Here is an 18,470-nt window from a genome sequence, read left to right as displayed (position 1 = left end):
TGAATTAAAATCTATCAGGTTTCAAGAGTAATTGTCTAACTTAATCAAAAATTAATAGAACGATAAGGTATCTCGTTTTCTAAGAATAACGAGATCGAAGTCTAAAAAAAGAAAGAGATCAAATTATCAAGAACAAAAAAATAGTATATAATAGCGGAATAAAAAAAGAAGAAAAATAATATATTAATTATGATAAACAATAATTTAATTGTGCGTTTAGAATTATCTAAATTAGAAATAAAAACAAAACAAAATAAATCCAAAAATAATTCTAACCAGTGTAAATTATTATCCAATAAAAATTTAATAAAATTTGATTTGGAAAATAATAAAAATAAATGGAAATAATTTCTAATATAATAAGTACTATTATAAAATGATAATATATATAGCATATACTATTATTATAATAATAATATATCTATTTATTATAAATAATTTCTATTATTAGTATAATTATAAAAAATAATCGAAAACAAATGTAAACTATTAACGACTACAAAAAAAAAATAAAATAACAGTGAAAATAAAGATAGGAAATAAAGTGGGGAATGAAATGATATGACTAAATGGTAAATCAGGATGTGAATTTGAAGCTGTCGTGTCAATGTCGGTAGGATCTGTCAAGTTAATAGAGGTCATAGGTAGAGAGCAAGGTAGGTAGGTAGGTAGGTAGATAGGTAGGTAGGTAGGTAGGAGTGTTAGTCGAGCGGATGCTGGATGCATTTCCCCCGGGAGAATCGATGGAGCACCTCTCGCCTCCACCCCTTCCTTTATCATCCTCTACTTTCCTCTCCCTTCTAAACCTCGTGCCCATCCTCTTTTCTCTCTCTCCCACTCATTCTTCCTTCCCTTACCCCTTCCTATCCCCCTCTCTATATCTCTCTCTCTCTCTCTCTCATTTTATCTCTGTACCTATGACCATTTCCTTCACTTTTTTTTGTCTCTTCTTATATCAGGCAAACCACCGTACCGTATCAGACAATTTCTTCTTGTCTCTCTTTTTATGTTCATTTTTCTTTTCTTTTCTTTTCTTTTTTTTTATCAACTCTTTCTCTCCTTTTCTCTTTATCTTTATCTATCTATTCTCCTTTTAGCCATCCTTTCCTTCTCATCATCCATTTCAATCCTTTTACCTTCTATTGTTATCCTCTTCATTCCTCGTTTCAACTACACTTCTTTCTTTATCTCTTTCTTTCTTTCTTTTTTTTTTTATTGTACGTTCATCCTTTTCTATCCTACTTCTATACTTTCTTCATAGTACTACTCCACTAAGCTCTCTACAACTTTAAGCTTTCACTTATATCATGAAGAACAAATATCCCGACATAATAATTGACGTGCCATCGAAGCTTTCCACGGATGTTCGTTGAAATTCTTTTTCTAAAGACCGAACTATTATAATACACTCTCCTCATGGGTATACTACTCGTTTATTCTTTCTATTATAAAGAATAAAGGATTTAATTATGTATGATATGGGAGAGATGTGAGAATCAGAATGAATTAATTGTGTATGTCGTTAAAATTTATGTTAGTTTTTACGACGAGATGTTTTGTATTAAATGTTTCGAACAAATTCGAATATTATGGGAGAAATGGAGAGAAAAAGTTTCTTCTATTACATATATATATAGAAAAATATGAGGAAAAAATGGATTTTTATGTTTAAACAAATTTGATATATTATAAATGTTCGTTGAATTATGATTATCATTCTATTTTGTATTATATCATGTTGTACCAGATTTTGCTAACTTTGAAAGAAAAATTCGAAAGAAAGATTTTAAACATTTCTAAACTTCGTCAAAAGAAGTTTTTTCTTATATATATATTTGATAAAATCGACACCATCAAAACGATATTTATTTTTCAATTTGTCACGACGTTAAACAAACTACTACTGCTACTGCTGGCAGTGCAGTTGCTGTTACCGTTGAAAATATCGTGAAAACTTTATTTGTGAGTAAACTAAAACCACATAACTTTCGTCCATTTCCTCTCCATTCCACAGAGTTTAGAGAATATGATTGAAATAGGAAAACTTTATTCCAACGTTTCTCTCTACCTTGAAAATATTAAACTATGATTCTCAATTAGTTAAGCACAAGATGAAACTTAGCAAAGCTAAAAGGTTGAAAAAGGAGGCTAAGATTTGCCACTTTCTAACAATTTCAATTAAGAAACGTATAAATCTTATAAATCCAAACACGACCATAAATTCTTTTTTCAAGTTTTTTTTTTTTGGGTAAACGTAGCTTTTCAAAAGGACTAAAGAAGAGAAGATATTTTTTGAACTTTTCAATAACTATTACGACCAAAGTAAATCTCACCGATTGAGATATTTCGTTGAAATAGCTTGGGTTGTTGCTTCGTTGGTTTGGTTTGGTTTGGTTGGTTGGTTTGCCTCCCTCCCTCCTTCCTTCCTTCCTTCCTTCCTTCCTTCCTTCCTTCCTTCCTTCCTTCCTTCCTTCCTTCCTTCCTTTCTTCCTTACTTCCTTACTTCCTTACTTCACTCGCATAAGCCGGATCCTACAACGTGAAATCAAATTGCACTTGGCCTCAGGCAGAATCTTTTCAACGAATAGCACTAACATGAATTCCGTTCGCGACATTTGAAAGGATGATCTTTGGGAAAATAACTTTTTATTGATCTATGTCCTAAAACGAAATTAATTTTCCTTTTTCTTCTTCTTCTTCTTCTTCTTTCTCTTTATATATAAATGTTGTATTTTTTTTTCTTCCTTTTTTCTTACATTCTCTATCAACTTTTTGAAATATAAAAATTAATTTATCTTATAATTTTCTTTTAATTAAATTATTATTTAAATGTTAATAATGATCATAATAATCTGTTCGTGAAATTCGAAACGATAATTTCTAATGGAAAATAAAAAAAATATTGTATTGAATGTTTTATTGAAGAAGAAGAAAAATGAGTTAAAGAAATTGTTATGAGACAACAATTCGATGACTTCGAACTTGCACAATTCACTTTTTTGATACTATACAAACCAATATCCTTTATGACCGGTCGTATTAGAACGATGCATTTTTCAACGCTGGTATACTTCTCCCACAGTAGAATTTCTCTTATTCTATTTCTTCTTCTTCTTCTTTTCTTATACGATCCGATCAATTTTTCAATGATAAGTCCTACCGGAATAAAACAAATCGATCTTTAAACTGTTCTTATAAAATATATCTCTTCTATATTTTCTATAATTTATCTTTTTTTTTTTCCTCTTATCAATAATCGTGGGATTACATTTTTGACAATGGCAATTTCATTAAACAATACTCATATATACGAGATACTAATAATAATAATAATTTTCTATCCTATTTAAGTTACAATGATATTTAATTATATAAGTTTCTTTTTCTTTTTCATTAATTAACAACAAAAAACAGATACAAATACGTTATTTAATATTTGTCATTTTGTCCCTTCTATTTAAGATCTAATGAAATTTAATAATGAAATATCTTCATTAAATTAAATACAAAAGAAAAAAATGTTAAAATACTTTATTTTATTTTATTTTTTTGTTACCTGAGTTCTTTTGTATAAATCTTTTTTGATTTAAAAAGAATAATACATGTGTTCGGATACATATAAAGGAAGAAAAAGGAAATTTTATTTCGTTATCTCTAACCGTGCATCCTACAAAAGCACCTACCTGGTATTTCAAATGTTCACGAATTACGTTCGCTCGTTGATTGAATTTTTTTTTTTATATCATTATAGTCTTTTCTTTGTTACATTAAATACTATTCATTTCAACGGAATTTTAAATCAAAAAAATTTCGAATGCCCTATATGATCATAATGTTTAATTTAATTTGAAAAAAACTACATTATATTATAACAACAAGATTTGTTAGATAATTATTGTTAGATAACAATTAATAAATTTAGTTCTAGAAATAAATAAAAATATGTATAAATCAATTCTAAAATGAACGATTGCAAATTTACATTTAAAAAAAAAATAATTTTAAAAAAACGTAGTACGAGAAGATGACAAATGAACGTTTGTTAATGGAAGAGTTTTCTCTTATAAAAAAAAAAAGAATCAATAAACAATAGAAAACATTGATTAGATCCTTCGGGTATTCCGCATATTACATACCTTTTCTTTTTTTTCTTGTTTTTTTATTTTTTGCAACGCGCTATAAACCTTTAATCTGAAATAAAATTACACATTCCTGGCGTTAGAAGGTAGACAAACGATTTTCGTTCCTCTCTTCGTTCCCTGTGGCATACCAGGATGAAACACGTAGTATATAGGAGTATGTTCGAGTATAACATGGTGTAGGAAGAATTGCTCGTCAAGACATGACTTGAGGCTTCCTCGGTAGCATGTTCACCAGACAAGGAACTAACCACGAATCTGAAACATACAACGTTAATTGGATAAAATATATATTTCAACTAACAAACGTTATTTCAATTTTTATGTTTTACTGATAATCATACTTTGATTTTCACAATGTTTACATTCTTTTTATCAAAGTTATTTATTTCGTTATCTATTTTGTGATTTAGTTTTTTGTTACTTTTTATTATTATTAATACAGAACAGAATACTATATAGCTTTGTTTCTATTATTTATTATATACTATTTTATTTCTTATTCTTGTTTAATAATATTTTGTCATGATTTATTTGATAATGAATAACAACAACTAATATTGTTATATTTAAAATTTTGTTTTGATTTGTAAATTATAAAATAAAATTATATGGATTGTTATTTTTAATAATTATATATCGTACAAAATTTATTCAATGGATTAATAATTTTCTGTTAAGTAAAAATCTTGCGAATCATAAAATTTGTATTAATTAATTTTTTATCTCAAGAATAAAATTTCTACATAATTTGAATTCACACTTTATATTTAAAATGCAATTTAAATTATGCAAAAAAATTAAATTTTATTCTTCTTTCCTCGGTTAACAAAAATGTTTGATTCATATGAAAAAAAAAAATTATATTTGAAAGTTTTCAAATCTGAAATTTAAATTTATTGTCATTATCATTATCTATGTTTCAATTAATATAAATGACATTCATAAATTTTGTAACTCGCTACATTTTTATGAATAAAATCTAGAAACTATCTTACAAATCCCGGATATTATTGACTTACTAGTTTCTGTTCTACCTGCTCTGAATGATAAAGATTATAACGACACTGATTTCTATGCTCCAAGGATAAAAATATTTTTTCAGAATAATAGCATGAATGCAATGTGAATCATAACAAACGTATACAGAATTTATTTTACAATATTTTATAAATGAGGATTAAAGATTTATTATAATCCGGTATTAGAAAGGAAAAAAAAATAAATATTAAAAATAGAAGAAGAAATATATCCTGCAACGTTATAAATTATTACTTAAAATAGAAAAGAACTCATGTTTATTGGGAACAAAATGACGACATTAACACAAATTTATAAAAAAAATGTAGTAAAATATAGTACGCCATAAACATTTTTCAAATCATTAAAAATAAAGAAAATATTTAAATGGCATTCTTTACTAGGACACCCGTGCATAGTAGATTTCCATTCTTATCAACCATAGATAATAGTAGAGATTCTTGTTTTGATGTCCACATCGGTAATATTCGATTACTATTTTATTATTACCGATAATAACTAATTCTTTTTTCCTATTACCGATAGTAGAAGATTTCTGTTTTACATTTTGGGTGATTAACGTTTAATAAAGGTCAAGATACAAATATATTTAAATATATTGTTTTATCTGCTACAAAGTGCAATAAAAAAAGAATTCATGTTTACTGAATAAAAAAAAAGACTCTCTGTTGTTGATTAAATTTTTATAAAAAATAACCTAAGAAAAAGGTTGTCTATCATATGTCTTCCTTGAAAACAATCTGATGGTGCTATAAACATTTTTCATACCATTAAAAATAAAACAAATACTTAAATGATCTTCTTCAGTTGAGACATCTTACATACATTTATAAGAAATTTTCATTATTTAGTTACAATTTATTTAATTTGATGTTTGTTATCTTTCGTGATATTAAATGTATCTTCAATCTGTTTTTGATATTCAGTTTATATTATGCAACCGTAATGCCGGCGTTTTGTAGATAATGCTTTACAAAATTTGCATTTGGTCCTGAAATTTGTCCAAGTAATCCTGGCAATTGTCCTGGTGATAATCTACCAAGTCCTTGTGCCAAATGTATACGTGCGTCGCCAATAGCTATATTTATTTTAAAAAATAGATGTATAGTAATAAATTATAAAAAATCTATATTTAATTACTTTATCTTAAATTAATATGTAAAATAAATAAAAATAAATGAATGCTTACATTGAAGTGGATCTTTTTTAGGCATTTTAGCATAAGCGAGCTGACTGTAACCAACTTGATATTCCATGTTTTCTTCCAATTCAGTTATCATATCTTCCGGAAACAAAGTTTGATCATGAGAAAATTCAAAGAATTCTACCAATGCAGTTAAAATGCGTGGATAAAATGTATTATATGGGTTTTCAAACATAGCTGGACAATCGGTTAATAAATTCGATATTCCTACAGCTGTTATTTTTTTTTCTATATCACCTGAGACTCTTTGTAAATCGGGAAGCAAGACGCGTTCCACGACCATACCAAACATTCTGTAATATAATAAAAATATTATTAATTGTCTCCTTCGCATATATTCAAATGAATACATAATTAATACGAGTTGTTAAAACTTACTGTGGTTGTATTTGATCGATAATATTAATGAAACTAGTTGCATTATATCTAATAATATAATAGGCAAAGAATACTATTAAACCTTGTACAAATTTAGTTGTTTTCGAAGAAGATAGCCGTTGGAATAATAATACAAAAATTTGCTTCATGTATGGTTCCAACGTATTCCTGAACATAAAATCAAAGATTTGATATAAAAAAAATTGAAAAGTTTAATATAAAAATATTAATAATAATAATAAAAGACAAATAAACTTACGGTGGGAAATATTCAATGATACATTGTAATAATAAGAACCCTTCACGGTCATTAACCTTAGATGCAATTAACTTTTGGAAAACGCCCAATAAGCCGCTAGTTTTATCCTGTGCTATAATTAAATGTGAACCTCGACTAATATATGCTTGCAATAATCTATTAAGTGGATGAATATTAGCTTGACGTTCAAACAGAACTGGTGTTAATAAGCATGGGAATAAGGCCATGTAAGGATCTGGTATTTCTTGAGTAGTCCTGAGTTCCAAAAACAATGCCAAGATTTGGAAAACATAAGGTATAAATTCTGTACAAAGAAAAATAATAAGACAATTAAAAAACTATTTACACGAGTACATGTAAAGATGAGATTATATACAATGTGTGTACCTGAAATATCTTGCTGTAGAATTTCTTGGAATACAGGGAATAAAACTTGCTCGAAAGATAAAACTGCTTGAGGATTTGATTTACATACAATTCTGAAAAATATTTTTTATTTTTAATAACAAATTAATGAAATAAATTTTTGTGAACGGTAAAAACTTACTTGATAGACAAACTTAATGTTTCAAAAAGATAATGATTGAAGTTAGGACGTGTTGGATTTTTAGCAACCATTGTAAGTTTCTCTGTCAATTTTGGTAATAATTCTGCTAGGAAAGGTACAATATTATCTTGCAATATTCCAAAACTTCTCATAATAGCTTTCATCACATATTCGTTTTCTTCTGACCCTGTCTGAGACAAACATGCAAATAATCCCTTAAACAGATCCGGTGCTAATGGCATTAAATCGTTTCCTTTAACTCTAAAAATGAAATATAGAAAAAGAAAATGAAATTAACATTATATACGTAAATTATATTTTATGAATTATTCTATTACTTTTTTACTTACATAGAGTTATTGTCTGCGCCTCTCATAGAAAGTATCCTATCAATTGCACAAGCAGCATATGTATGAACAACAAGACTTGTAGCACCTAAGTGTCTGACTAATTGTGGTAAACTTCCTACAACTAATTCCTGGGGTAAAACTGATCTAAATGACATTATAAATTTAATAGCATCCGCTTTAAGAACTGGACATTCGTTAACTGTAAAAAATAAAATAATTCATAAGTACATAATATATTTATCATTATTAATATTTACAACGATAAAACTATACGTACTGTTTTGTTTAGAAAGTTCTGGTTCGATGTGTTGCGCTGTAAACTGTGGTAATGGAACAAGTTCACTTCTTTGCGTTACACCATGCTTTTGTGTTTTACCTTTAGTCGCACTGCTTGTTACCAAATAAATAGCTGCGTCTTTGCTGCGCCAATTTTCAGTAGGTTTCGCTGCATAGTTTTCTAACATTACCTAATAACGATAATATTTATTTGTAAAAATGTTTATACGAGAATTTAAATGTTTGTATAAAAATTATGTACCTGTATATAAGCACCAAAAATTTCCATTATTTTAGCTTCAAAATATTTCGATAGAACTTTGACCAAATCACAAGCTGCTCGTCTTCTTGTATCTACATCACTGCCTTCAATATCACGGCGTATGTATTCCTCTGGATTGTCTTCAAACAATTCACCATCCGAATCTACAAACAATTCGTATGTATTAAAATAATAAATCTAAATTATAAAATACATATTTCAATTTAATGTTATAGTTAATTTTGTTTGTTATCAAAATGTCTACCCTACCTCTAAATTCCATATTAGGAATAATAACTTTCTCGCAGATACTGCTTAAAGTTCCTGCATCTTCGAACAGATTTCTATATCGTGAACGATCTGCTACTATGGCCAAAAATTGCAATGCATTCGATACTAACTAAAACATTATTATTATTATTATTATTATTAGAAAGCTTGAGTTTGAATTCATAATTATTAAATAAATATTTCATACCTCATCGTATTTGGTTTGTTGACCTGTTGACGTTAACAAGTTCCATACTGTAGTTACAAATTCTGGTAAAAATGGCTGAAATTCTTCATCATATTTTTGAGCATAAAGACAAATATTATCACAAATTTGTGTTTTTAACTGCTCCAATACTCCTGCTTCTTCATTATCCTAATAATACATCGTAATATAGACATTTAATATTAATTTAATAATTATCTATAAATGTCAAAAATATTGATAATTACTGTTGTTCTTAGTGATGGCACATCAGCGTTTAATAAAACAAGAAAGTTTTTCATCCATGATGACATATTATCTTCAAAAAATTCCGGTAAATCCTAAAAAGACGATACAAAAGAAACATTTTAATTTTTTACCACTGCGATAAAATATAATTCACTGTGATTTAAATCACTGCGATAGTCATCAAAAATATTGGCAACTTACTTGAAAATTAAGAGAATAAAATATTTTACATAGCATAACCAAAGAATTATATATGACTTTTAAGGCATCTACATTATTAGCATGTATCTGAGCTAAATTTATAGTTGTCTATAAACAAAAAAAGAAAATTAAGTTATAATATTTATACTTATGTATTATACTACATGAATATTACTATATGAAGACTTACTAAAAATAATTCTGTAAACGGTTTAGCAAATTGGTCCAATATATATTTAATCTCTCTCCACAAAGATTCACTTTTGAATTCGTACCTATATCTCTTAAATAAAGAATGTGCAGTATGTAAAATACCATTAATAATATTTAAATCCCCCGAATTGAATTTCTCAATTATCTGACCGATCAACTCAGGCCAATTTTTTAAAAGATCATGTTTACCGATGATCGATACAGCATCAGAAAGCTGCTTTTGTACTGAATGAGGTGAATTCAACATTAAATTAATTATTAACTTCTTTATCGCAGCTCTATCTTGTTGATTTATATGATCTACACCATCTTCATCCTATAAATTAAATATTATTGAAATTCTAATACAATTCAATGATTAGATAAAATGTTAAATGTTAATCACTTACAATCTTCCAATTACGCTTTATATAGTTTTTAAATGCAACTGCACCAGCAACTCTTATTGTTATATCCATTTCGGATTTGTCTATCAAGTGTAAAAGTAGTAAAGGGTAATTCTGATTTATTTCTATTGATTCCAGAAACTTTTCGGCTAAAATGAAAAATATAAATTATTCAAAATAAGTATAAATGTTATATTTGCATATGTAATTTACTAAATTAAACACTTTGTTATAAAATGTATAAGAGTACATTATAGCATGAGAAAATTTGTTTAACGTCTTTGAATTTTTAAATATAACTAGATGATCAATTATAATCTTTTTGTTAAATGAATATAATAAAAAAATATTTATTATACAAAATGAAAATTTATATTAAATTTGAGGTTAACTTACCCGGTCTTCTGACACTTATTTCAGGACTTAACGTATGTTTTAAGTATTCGCTCAGCGTCAACAGATTATCATCGGTGAGTTCCATTTTTGTATTGTTTAAAAGATATATTGTTTGTTCTTTCACAAGATATTCTTAATTCTATCACAACAATAAAAAATCAAAGCGGCATAACGTTCCAGTATTTCGTAAATTGAAGTTCTATAAGCGCCATCTACTAGTGTCGAAACAATACTCTATTTCCTGTAGTACTTTTCTGTTAGTGCGTTTAGTTTCGATTATTCTTTTCATCGAGATACATCGATCAGTACAAACTTTTAGATTAAATTTTATCATTCGTTATTTTAGTAATGATTAATAATAGAATTAATAAAAAGAATAAATATATCGTTCTATTTTCGATATTACTTTTGTGCAAATGAAATTAAGTTTCTATGATCCAACTATATCATATTTATTACTAGCATTTGCAGTTTTAGTTACATTTTCTTAGATTTAGTTAATGGTTGAACAATGCCACTTTTATCATAGTTTTATTGGTTACTATTAATTGGAATTCCTATTGGTGTGTTAAACGGTTATTTTATTTAAATTGACAATTTTATATAAGAATAGAATAAAAATTATTAAATTAATGAATTTATTTCAAAATTATAAATCTCTAATTTAAAACAATTTAGCTATTATTTTATATTATAATTTTTTATATTTTTAAATATAAAAATATAATTCCTTTGATATTAATATTATTGCTAATAGACAGTTACAACATTAGTGGTAACATTGTCAACAATTAACCATTGTTATATTGATCTTTAACAATTTGTAATGTTTTAAGTTTAAAAATGAACTCTCTTATTCAGTTTGTTTAAATAATTACAATAGAAGAATCTTATAAATTCCTAGACACCTAATTAGCAAGTAAGTACATATATATAATTATTATTAAAATTAAAGCAATATACAGTAACAATATATAATGATAATGATACATGATGATATCTTACGATACACATACACTACTAAGTAACATAATTAATATATAATAATTAATTTGTAAATAGTACATTATATTGGTACATGTTAAATTTCTATAGATATATTTTTATTATTTGTTATGTATACGACTTTGTCAAAGAATGCAGAATTCAAACTTAATTCAAAATTAATAATAATTGATAATAAATGACATTATATCTATAAGTGAAAATTAAGAAAGAAAATAATTTTTTCTATTAATATTGCACTTTGCATAATATAAATTAATGAGGTGTAAATTTTTACTATATTTTATAAATAAGAGCATAAAACATATATTAATTTGTACTAATATTTGATAACTTATTTTAACAATATAAATTATTGATAACTCATATAAATGATCTAATGCAATACACAATCATATAGGCATCCACGAAGTTGAAGTATTTTCTGTTTCTTTTGCTAATCATTTCTATATTGTTTTTATCTCGTTCATTATTTATTCGTGAATGCTGCTAGAGAATAATAACAGATTAACGCGAATAGATTATTGATTCTTTTCTTTTCTTGTATTATAATATATAGATTAATACCAAAATCCAAGAAGGCATATGTACAGTCTGTAAATTGCAATTAAGTTTTTTTTGTTATTAATAATAAAAATGTATTTTTTATTTCTTTTTTTTAAATCAATTATCTCATATTACCTTTTCCATACCTAAAAGGCAGTATTTTTGTAAAATTTACAAAAATTGCCTGCCAATCAACATTTCACTTCATTAGATACAATTATTTTTATATAATTGTTTTATTCTATTGATAGTGTTTATTCAATCACTGTCTACTCCATTTTTTGATAAACGTGTTAACAGTCGTCTGTTGTCTTCATCCGATCCATATATCACTTCTTCATCCGAATCATTTATCATCGAAAAAGCAGGATTATCTTTCATTATGGATGAATCTATATCCGCATATAACAAGTAAAAGATAAATTGAATTAATTTCCTTGACAGAGTAATAATTAATTAATAATTATTTTCGTGATGGAAATATTTACGTTGTCCATAGACTTGTTGTAATGCTGGAGCATAAACGTATGCCATTGTATACAAATAAAAATTGAGAAGGCCATACAAAGCCATAAATTGTGCCGATGTGCTATAATATGTAGAAAGACGCGAGGCAAAACTATCTTCGAGAACACCTGCACCAAATTGACGAGAAGTAACTAAGCTGCAAACACCAGCAACTACTCCAGCAAGTAATGTTAAAAATCTTAATCGTAAATCTGGAAAAAATAATTATGTATTATAAAGAACAAATTAATGTAAAACGCTTTTGTTTCGCAATATTTGGTAAAGTTTGATAAAGTTTTATTTACCAAAATATGGCATAGATCTTAGTTCGCTATATGCCTTAAGTATAAGTAGAAGAAGATATGCAATGTAAAAACCACCAACTGTAAAGAAGAATACTTTGAAACCCTGTAACATATAAAAAGAAATATTATAGTACGTATTATTTAATCTTATGAAAAAATATAAATAAAGAAGTATTACTGACATAATAATTTGATGTATCAAGAACATAATTATATGTTGGATCTTCTAATTCGGTACAACGAAGCCATGTTGCTAATGTTAGAGCTGCCGCCCATAGAAGACCAACAACCAACATTTTTGGCAAATAAAAAGTGATCAATCTCCTTTCATTCTATTAAAATAAATGTATATATTAATTATTACTATTGTAATAATACTAAGTATTTTTTATCGGTAGTACCTGTCTAAGACCATGATAAACGCAAAGCCAGAACATGAGAATAGCACATAAAAAAGTTGTTTGTAGTATTGCATCGAGCATTCCAGGTACCCAAGAGTTTATTAAAAATGTCATAGGAAATAAAGGATCTGTGTGAGCAACAAAAATAATGTATAGTAATGCTCCATAAGATATCAAGTTAAATGAAGAATACCATTGTTTGCTTTTATGATTAATTCGTGTAATACTTACTATTATATAAAATTAATAATGGAAGAAGAATAGAAATCCATTTTTGCTCTATTGACCAATCATGTAATGAATATTTTCTTAGCGAGTGACCGAACCAACACTGGAAAAAAATCACTCATTGGAATTATTATTTCAAGACTTATAAGATTTAATTATCATTAATTACCATTACTCCAAAAGTAGTCAACAAGAAGATCAGTCGAAACCATATCTCAATTTGTGTGAACGCAGGATTGTAATTTTTAAACTGTGAATATGATACAAAACCATAAAGTGCAAATAATTTAAATTTTTAAGTTATCTTGTCCAACGCATTATTTTGTTTAGTGCTTACTGACGTAGAATGTGAGATCTCGTATTGTATATCGTTGATGAAAGCTTTCAAGTCCATGAAAATGCACAGTTATTATATAGTAGGTGTAATCTAAAAATCCAAGATGAGCCACAACAAGCTCCTCGCAAGATTGTCTCTCACATTTCAAATGTCTTGTTCTGTAAATTAAAAAAAAATCTTACTTTATATTTAAATAAGACATTATATTATTTATAAAATTAATCTATATATGTACCTTGTATGTCCAGCTTCCAATATAGGAATACGCTTATGATCAATACTAATGCCTTCTATTGAAACGCTTACTTGAAAACTTTTATCGTATCTTTCATCTGCAAACAAAATAAAATCTGCATTAAATCACAATTTCACTATATTTAATAAATATTACATATAGCAATTTTTATTGATAGAAAATTAAGAATGTTATTTAATTTATTTATTTTGTCACCGTCATTATTTAACGTAGATAATTTAGCAATGACCCATAATTGTTGACTATAAGGCGATAAAGCTGGCGTCTTCATTCTAAATGGTCCAGTTGCCATTTCGCTTCCATTGAGATGTGCTTTTTGTTCACTTGTTGAAGTTATTGGCGGACCTTAAAAGTAAAAGAAAAGTTTTAAATATTAAAATGTATAATATAAAACTTAATTATACAACGATGCTTACCAGTAAGCCCAATGAACACGGACAATCCAAAACAGGCAAAAAAGCCAATGAATACCATGACAAATTCTCTTTTGTGCATAGAATATAAGCGCATTTGCACAGATCTATTTTTATAAATAAATATTTGATTATATTACAAGTAATTTAGAAAAATTCCATAAAATAATTCATATACCTTTCGCAACGATCATGATGATATGCTGGTGCAATGTATTTGTTAAATTCGCTAAAAAGATCACTAAATTGAGATAATGCATTTCTAATTTTAAGATTCCATCCAGCAGATGGTAAATGATAGGAATATCCTAATCCTTGATTATCCATCGTTTAACAATTCTGTAAGAGATCAGTTTTAATATAATTAATGTATTAACAGCATTTCTAAATGTAGTATTATAACTTTATTATAAAATAATTCTTAAAATTTTCTATTATTAAATAAATAGTTTATATATATAATTCATAAAAAATTTAGAAACGTTTTCAATACATTTTAAATTTTGTAAATATTTGTTAAATTCTTTTAATCATTTGTTTACAGAATTTTAGAAATAAATATTTATATAATACTATATTAGAAAAATGATAGAGAAAATAAAATATATAAATATGCAAAATAATAAATCTACGCATGGAATTAAAATAATGTATTACCCCTTTTCAAGAGCACCACTTAAATATGTCGATTTTACAATGTCTCACAGTTTAACTTATTACATTTAGGTTTGGTTTCAAATTTGAACGCGTTCTTTCAAATAATCATTAAATTAATAAATTTAATGAAATACCATAAATATCATAAAAGCGTAGAAAATTGAAATACGTTTTACATGAGAAGCAGAGAATACGGCAGACATTGTGATACATACTATTGATTTTTGCACCCTACATGTGTATTAAGGAATTACTAACTTATCTGGCCTATCTGAATGTTACAAATAAAATATCAAATCTAGGATAGACTAAATTTGTTGAATGTTACAATTAAAAGTATTGTTTACGTTGTTGTGTAAATATTTTATTCACATTTGTTTTTCTTTTACACATTTCGCAATTTATCATTTATTTTATAAAAAATAATGACTAATACTCAAGGACATTTCGTTTAAAAAACAAAAAAAAGAGAACAAGAGAATACTAATAAATAAAATGATTTTATATGCTATAAATTAATAATCTTATGAAAATGTATTAATTAATAATAGTTTAAGTGTTTAAGTAGTTCAGATTAAAACTTTATAATATCTAGTAGAGTAAAATTAAAAATTTATTACAAATTCTATATGTACAATCTTAATACGTAGATGGACGCATGAGTGTGCGTACGCACATTAATTCGCATAAAGTCAAAGAGGTAGAATTTACATATTAATATAAAATATTAATCCCAATATTTTATTTTTCCATCCCATCCAGCTGTTGCTAGTTTAGATGGTTCGTGTGGATGCCATAAAACATCAATGCATACGCCGTCGTGCGCTTTCCATTTTTTATATAATTTTGTTGTCTTCCAGTCCCATATGTAACATTTTCCATCTGCATCTCCTGATACAAGATAACTAAAAAAGATTAAAATTATTTAAACATTATAATTTTATTATTATATTTAAATATTTATTTGTATAAAATGTGTATTTATACCTCATGTCAGGAGAAAAATCAAGACCACAAGCATAACCGGCAACCATATGACCAGTAAAAGTTTTTTTTCGATTCATTTTGAATCTGTTTAAGGCCGAGAATATCACAATTTTATTGTCCATGCTTTGACAAGCTAACCATTTTTGATTAGGCGATGGTGTAACAGCTGGCATCGAATGCATCGAAGGATCAGCAATGTATTTCATATCAACAGGAATATCCCTAAAAATTAATTTTCATTTTTGTTTATTATAAGTTTCGATTCAGTGCTGCAATAATGCAAAAACCAATAAAATTATTTACCATTCCCAAACGCGAAGACTTTTATCATCAGAAGTAGTAACAAATCTACGATTATCATCAACAAAAGTTATTGTATTAACTGCACCTAAATGTCTGTCATATTCTTGAGTTATCTCACCAGATCGTATATCCCACTGTATAAGATAAATAATTTTTATATACATTAAAAAAAGAATATTTCCCATTAAATATCACAAAAAGTAGCAAATTATCATAAGACTTACGCAAATAATTTTTTTATCGCTTGTTCCAGCTACAAAAAGATGTTGTTTATCTGGATCGGGATTAAACTTAGCACAATATGGAATTTTTCTACTCGTAAATCTGCTTATACAAGCGCCAGTTTCTGTGTCCCATAATTTAACATAACGATCATAGCCAGCAGAAAGAAATCTCTTTCCATCATTGTCAAAACTTACATCACGTACAGCTTGACGATGACCGTAATAAGTTCTAACGCATCGTCTTTTCTTTGTAAACTTCCCATAACTGTATATGTAATATAAAATCATATTTAATATCATTTAGACAAGATAATTATATAGATAATTTAATATAAATAATTTTGATTTTATAAAATACCTTAACCCTACAATCCATACTGCAGGAAAGAAGCAAGTGGGCAGTTCGTGGGAACCATCTTATTTGAGAAATACCCTTTGTGTGACCCTCCCATGTATGAATGTGTGCTTTTGGTAGGAAACACCGTTCAGGTGGTGAATCTGATCTTAAGTTGACACCAATATCTTGTGGTGCATGTAGAAATGATCTTCCTTGATAATCCACACTATCTTTAACTATAAAATTTAAAGTAGAATTAAAATAATTTTGTAATGATGCAGTATATATATATATATAAATGTAGGAGTACGTACTATGTAATACAGTCTTTTCTTCAAGTGGTTTTTCTTCCACTTGTTTCCCTCTCTTATTTCTTTTAGCTAAAATCTCTTCCAATTCCGCTGCTTCTTCTTGAGTAGGTTTAACCACTCGTCTTTCATCTATATAACCACCCCAAGGACCTAAAAATCCTTCGATATCTGCAGGATCATTATTCCTATGTCTTTTTCTTTTATCCGCAGGCCTTAACATTGTATTTTCAAATACTGTTTTACCACCCGATTCTTCTGCAGCTTCCTTAGCACCAATCAATGTTTTTCCTTCTTCTGCGCTACCATCAACGGTTGGATCCAGAGCATATCCTAAAAACAATAATTTACTATACATACCTAATGTTTTATAATACAACATAAGTTTAATATTTTAATAACACTATAAAAAGATTTACCATAACTCGTAAATGTCCTTCTTTGATTCTCAAATTGAAATTCACTGATGTACGCTTTCTCAACATAACCAGAAAGCATGTTTTTTGTAGCTCGTTGTTGCTGAGTTTTAAATGGATTTTCTGGGCCTAAATCTGGAGCGAACAGTTCTTCGTACTTAGGATTATGCGTAACCATAGTTGCGGTTGAATCTATATGTTTAAGGCATAACTCTGTTCCCTGTATTAATATCAAAAATATAATCAAGGATGTATTAAAGCCAATGCAACCAGAGTATTCAAACAAAGTTGTGTAAATCAAAGTCTAAGCTAGTTTATAAAGAATATTTGTATGTAAAATGTAAGTTCTATTTTCTGGGCCCAATAGACCATAAATTAATAAAGTTATATCTGTCTATCTAATAACTCTAGTTCAATGTATTGGAAGTAACCTACCGTGGATACAACTTCTGGTGCTGAACATATTTGTAATCCAATAGAATTTATCGACTTGCCAATAGTAGAAATTGAATCTCTTGGAGAAACATCATCGTCATTATTAATATGTTTATCATACTCTTTTATTTTGTCTTCATTATTGTCAACAGTACTTTCATTTTCAGAACCACTTTCACCATCACTGCTACCATAATCTTTTAAGGCTAACATACTTTAAATTACGTAAACAATAATACATATGTTATTAATATTCAATTTTTCAAATTTTTGTTTTATTTAATTATTTCAAAATATTATTCTTACAATGTTAACAGCATCAAAATGGGTTAAGTTTCGATGCAGTGTAGCCAACCTTATCAGAACGCATGACGTCATTTATGTAAGAAGAAAATCCCTATGAAACAATTCATAGGGAAAATTTACTAA

At 27.2% G+C, this 18,470-nt stretch overlaps 3 protein-coding genes and 1 long non-coding RNA gene across 6 annotated transcripts in view; all 4 read right to left on the bottom strand.

Annotated features, from left to right (window-relative positions):
* Nucleotides 1-4,550, bottom strand: part of LOC149032672 (uncharacterized) — a 32,894-nt gene extending 28,344 nt beyond the window's left edge. The window contains exons 1-3 of one of the 2 annotated variants that reach the window (XR_016176399.1): nt 4,137-4,550; nt 3,016-3,156; nt 2,334-2,532 (exon numbers count right to left, since the gene is read on the bottom strand). This is a non-coding gene — a long non-coding RNA (uncharacterized LOC149032672). The remainder of the gene's footprint in view (nt 1-2,333; nt 2,533-3,015; nt 3,157-4,136) is intronic. The other variant, XR_016176400.1, reaches the window with a different exon arrangement.
* Nucleotides 4,551-5,752: 1,202 nt separating this feature from the next.
* Cse1 (chromosome segregation 1) lies at nt 5,753-10,518 on the bottom strand. Its single transcript, XM_015325423.2, has 16 exons — nt 10,377-10,518; nt 9,984-10,129; nt 9,572-9,910; nt 9,382-9,489; nt 9,180-9,272; nt 8,935-9,102; nt 8,727-8,856; nt 8,457-8,620; nt 8,196-8,385; nt 7,919-8,117; nt 7,569-7,829; nt 7,409-7,500; nt 7,022-7,325; nt 6,763-6,930; nt 6,370-6,677; nt 5,753-6,258 (listed from the first exon to the last, which is right to left on the bottom strand). The coding sequence occupies exons 1-16, from the start codon at nt 10,459-10,461 to the stop codon at nt 6,113-6,115; spliced, it is 2,901 nt and encodes a 966-aa protein (XP_015180909.1). The 5' UTR covers nt 10,462-10,518; the 3' UTR covers nt 5,753-6,112.
* A 996-nt stretch (nt 10,519-11,514) lies between these two features.
* Nucleotides 11,515-15,266, bottom strand: LOC107068717 (transmembrane protein 181). Of its 2 annotated transcripts, XR_001476039.2 has the most exons (14): nt 15,032-15,266; nt 14,553-14,713; nt 14,378-14,481; nt 14,157-14,306; nt 13,941-14,037; nt 13,710-13,863; nt 13,538-13,618; nt 13,372-13,471; nt 13,141-13,268; nt 12,922-13,071; nt 12,740-12,842; nt 12,416-12,646; nt 12,063-12,319; nt 11,515-11,975 (listed from the first exon to the last, which is right to left on the bottom strand). XR_001476039.2 is itself a non-coding variant. In XM_015325421.2 (13 exons), the coding sequence occupies exons 2-13, from the start codon at nt 14,699-14,701 to the stop codon at nt 12,186-12,188; spliced, it is 1,581 nt and encodes a 526-aa protein (XP_015180907.1). In that variant the 5' UTR covers nt 14,702-14,713; nt 15,032-15,266; the 3' UTR covers nt 11,515-12,185. The 2 variants fall into 2 exon arrangements, 1 of the variants encoding a protein (XP_015180907.1); XM_015325421.2 differs by having other exon boundaries at nt 11,515-12,319.
* Nucleotides 15,267-15,626: 360 nt separating this feature from the next.
* On the bottom strand, nt 15,627-18,398 carry LOC107068716 (pre-mRNA-processing factor 17). Its single transcript, XM_089171882.1, is given in 9 exon segments — nt 15,627-15,936; nt 16,019-16,240; nt 16,322-16,455; nt 16,546-16,788; nt 16,790-16,810; nt 16,904-17,118; nt 17,197-17,523; nt 17,610-17,826; nt 18,042-18,398. Coding segments are annotated over 9 exon segments (1,770 nt in total). The 5' UTR covers nt 18,255-18,398; the 3' UTR covers nt 15,627-15,758.
* Between the last annotated feature and the right edge of the window lie 72 nt (nt 18,399-18,470).

This window comes from Polistes dominula, unplaced genomic scaffold (genome assembly GCF_049000335.1).
Source record: "Polistes dominula isolate Pdom_NZ unplaced genomic scaffold, Pdom_raw_medaka contig_73, whole genome shotgun sequence".
In the NCBI taxonomy this organism is placed as follows: domain Eukaryota; kingdom Metazoa; phylum Arthropoda; class Insecta; order Hymenoptera; family Vespidae; genus Polistes; species Polistes dominula.
This window is presented reverse-complemented; position numbering and strand designations above follow the sequence as displayed.

Excerpts from the sequence above, each read along its gene's own strand:
- Cse1 (XM_015325423.2), bottom strand. The coding sequence starts at position 10,461 with ATGGAACTCACCGATGATAATCTGTTGACGCTGAGCGAATACTTAAAA. Across the intron at positions 8,857-8,934 it reads AACAAACCAAATACGATGAG|TTAGTATCGAATGCATTGCA; the intron begins GTATGAAATATT and ends ATAATGTTTTAG. Across the intron at positions 7,501-7,568 it reads ACATTAAGTTTGTCTATCAA|AATTGTATGTAAATCAAATC; the intron begins GTAAGTTTTTAC and ends AATATTTTTCAG.
- LOC107068717 (XM_015325421.2), bottom strand. The coding sequence starts at position 14,701 with ATGGATAATCAAGGATTAGGATATTCCTATCATTTACCATCTGCTGGA. Across the intron at positions 14,307-14,377 it reads CGTGTTCATTGGGCTTACTG|GTCCGCCAATAACTTCAACA; the intron begins GTAAGCATCGTT and ends TTTACTTTTAAG. Across the intron at positions 14,038-14,156 it reads ATCTACGTTAAATAATGACG|ATGAAAGATACGATAAAAGT; the intron begins GTGACAAAATAA and ends TTTTGTTTGCAG.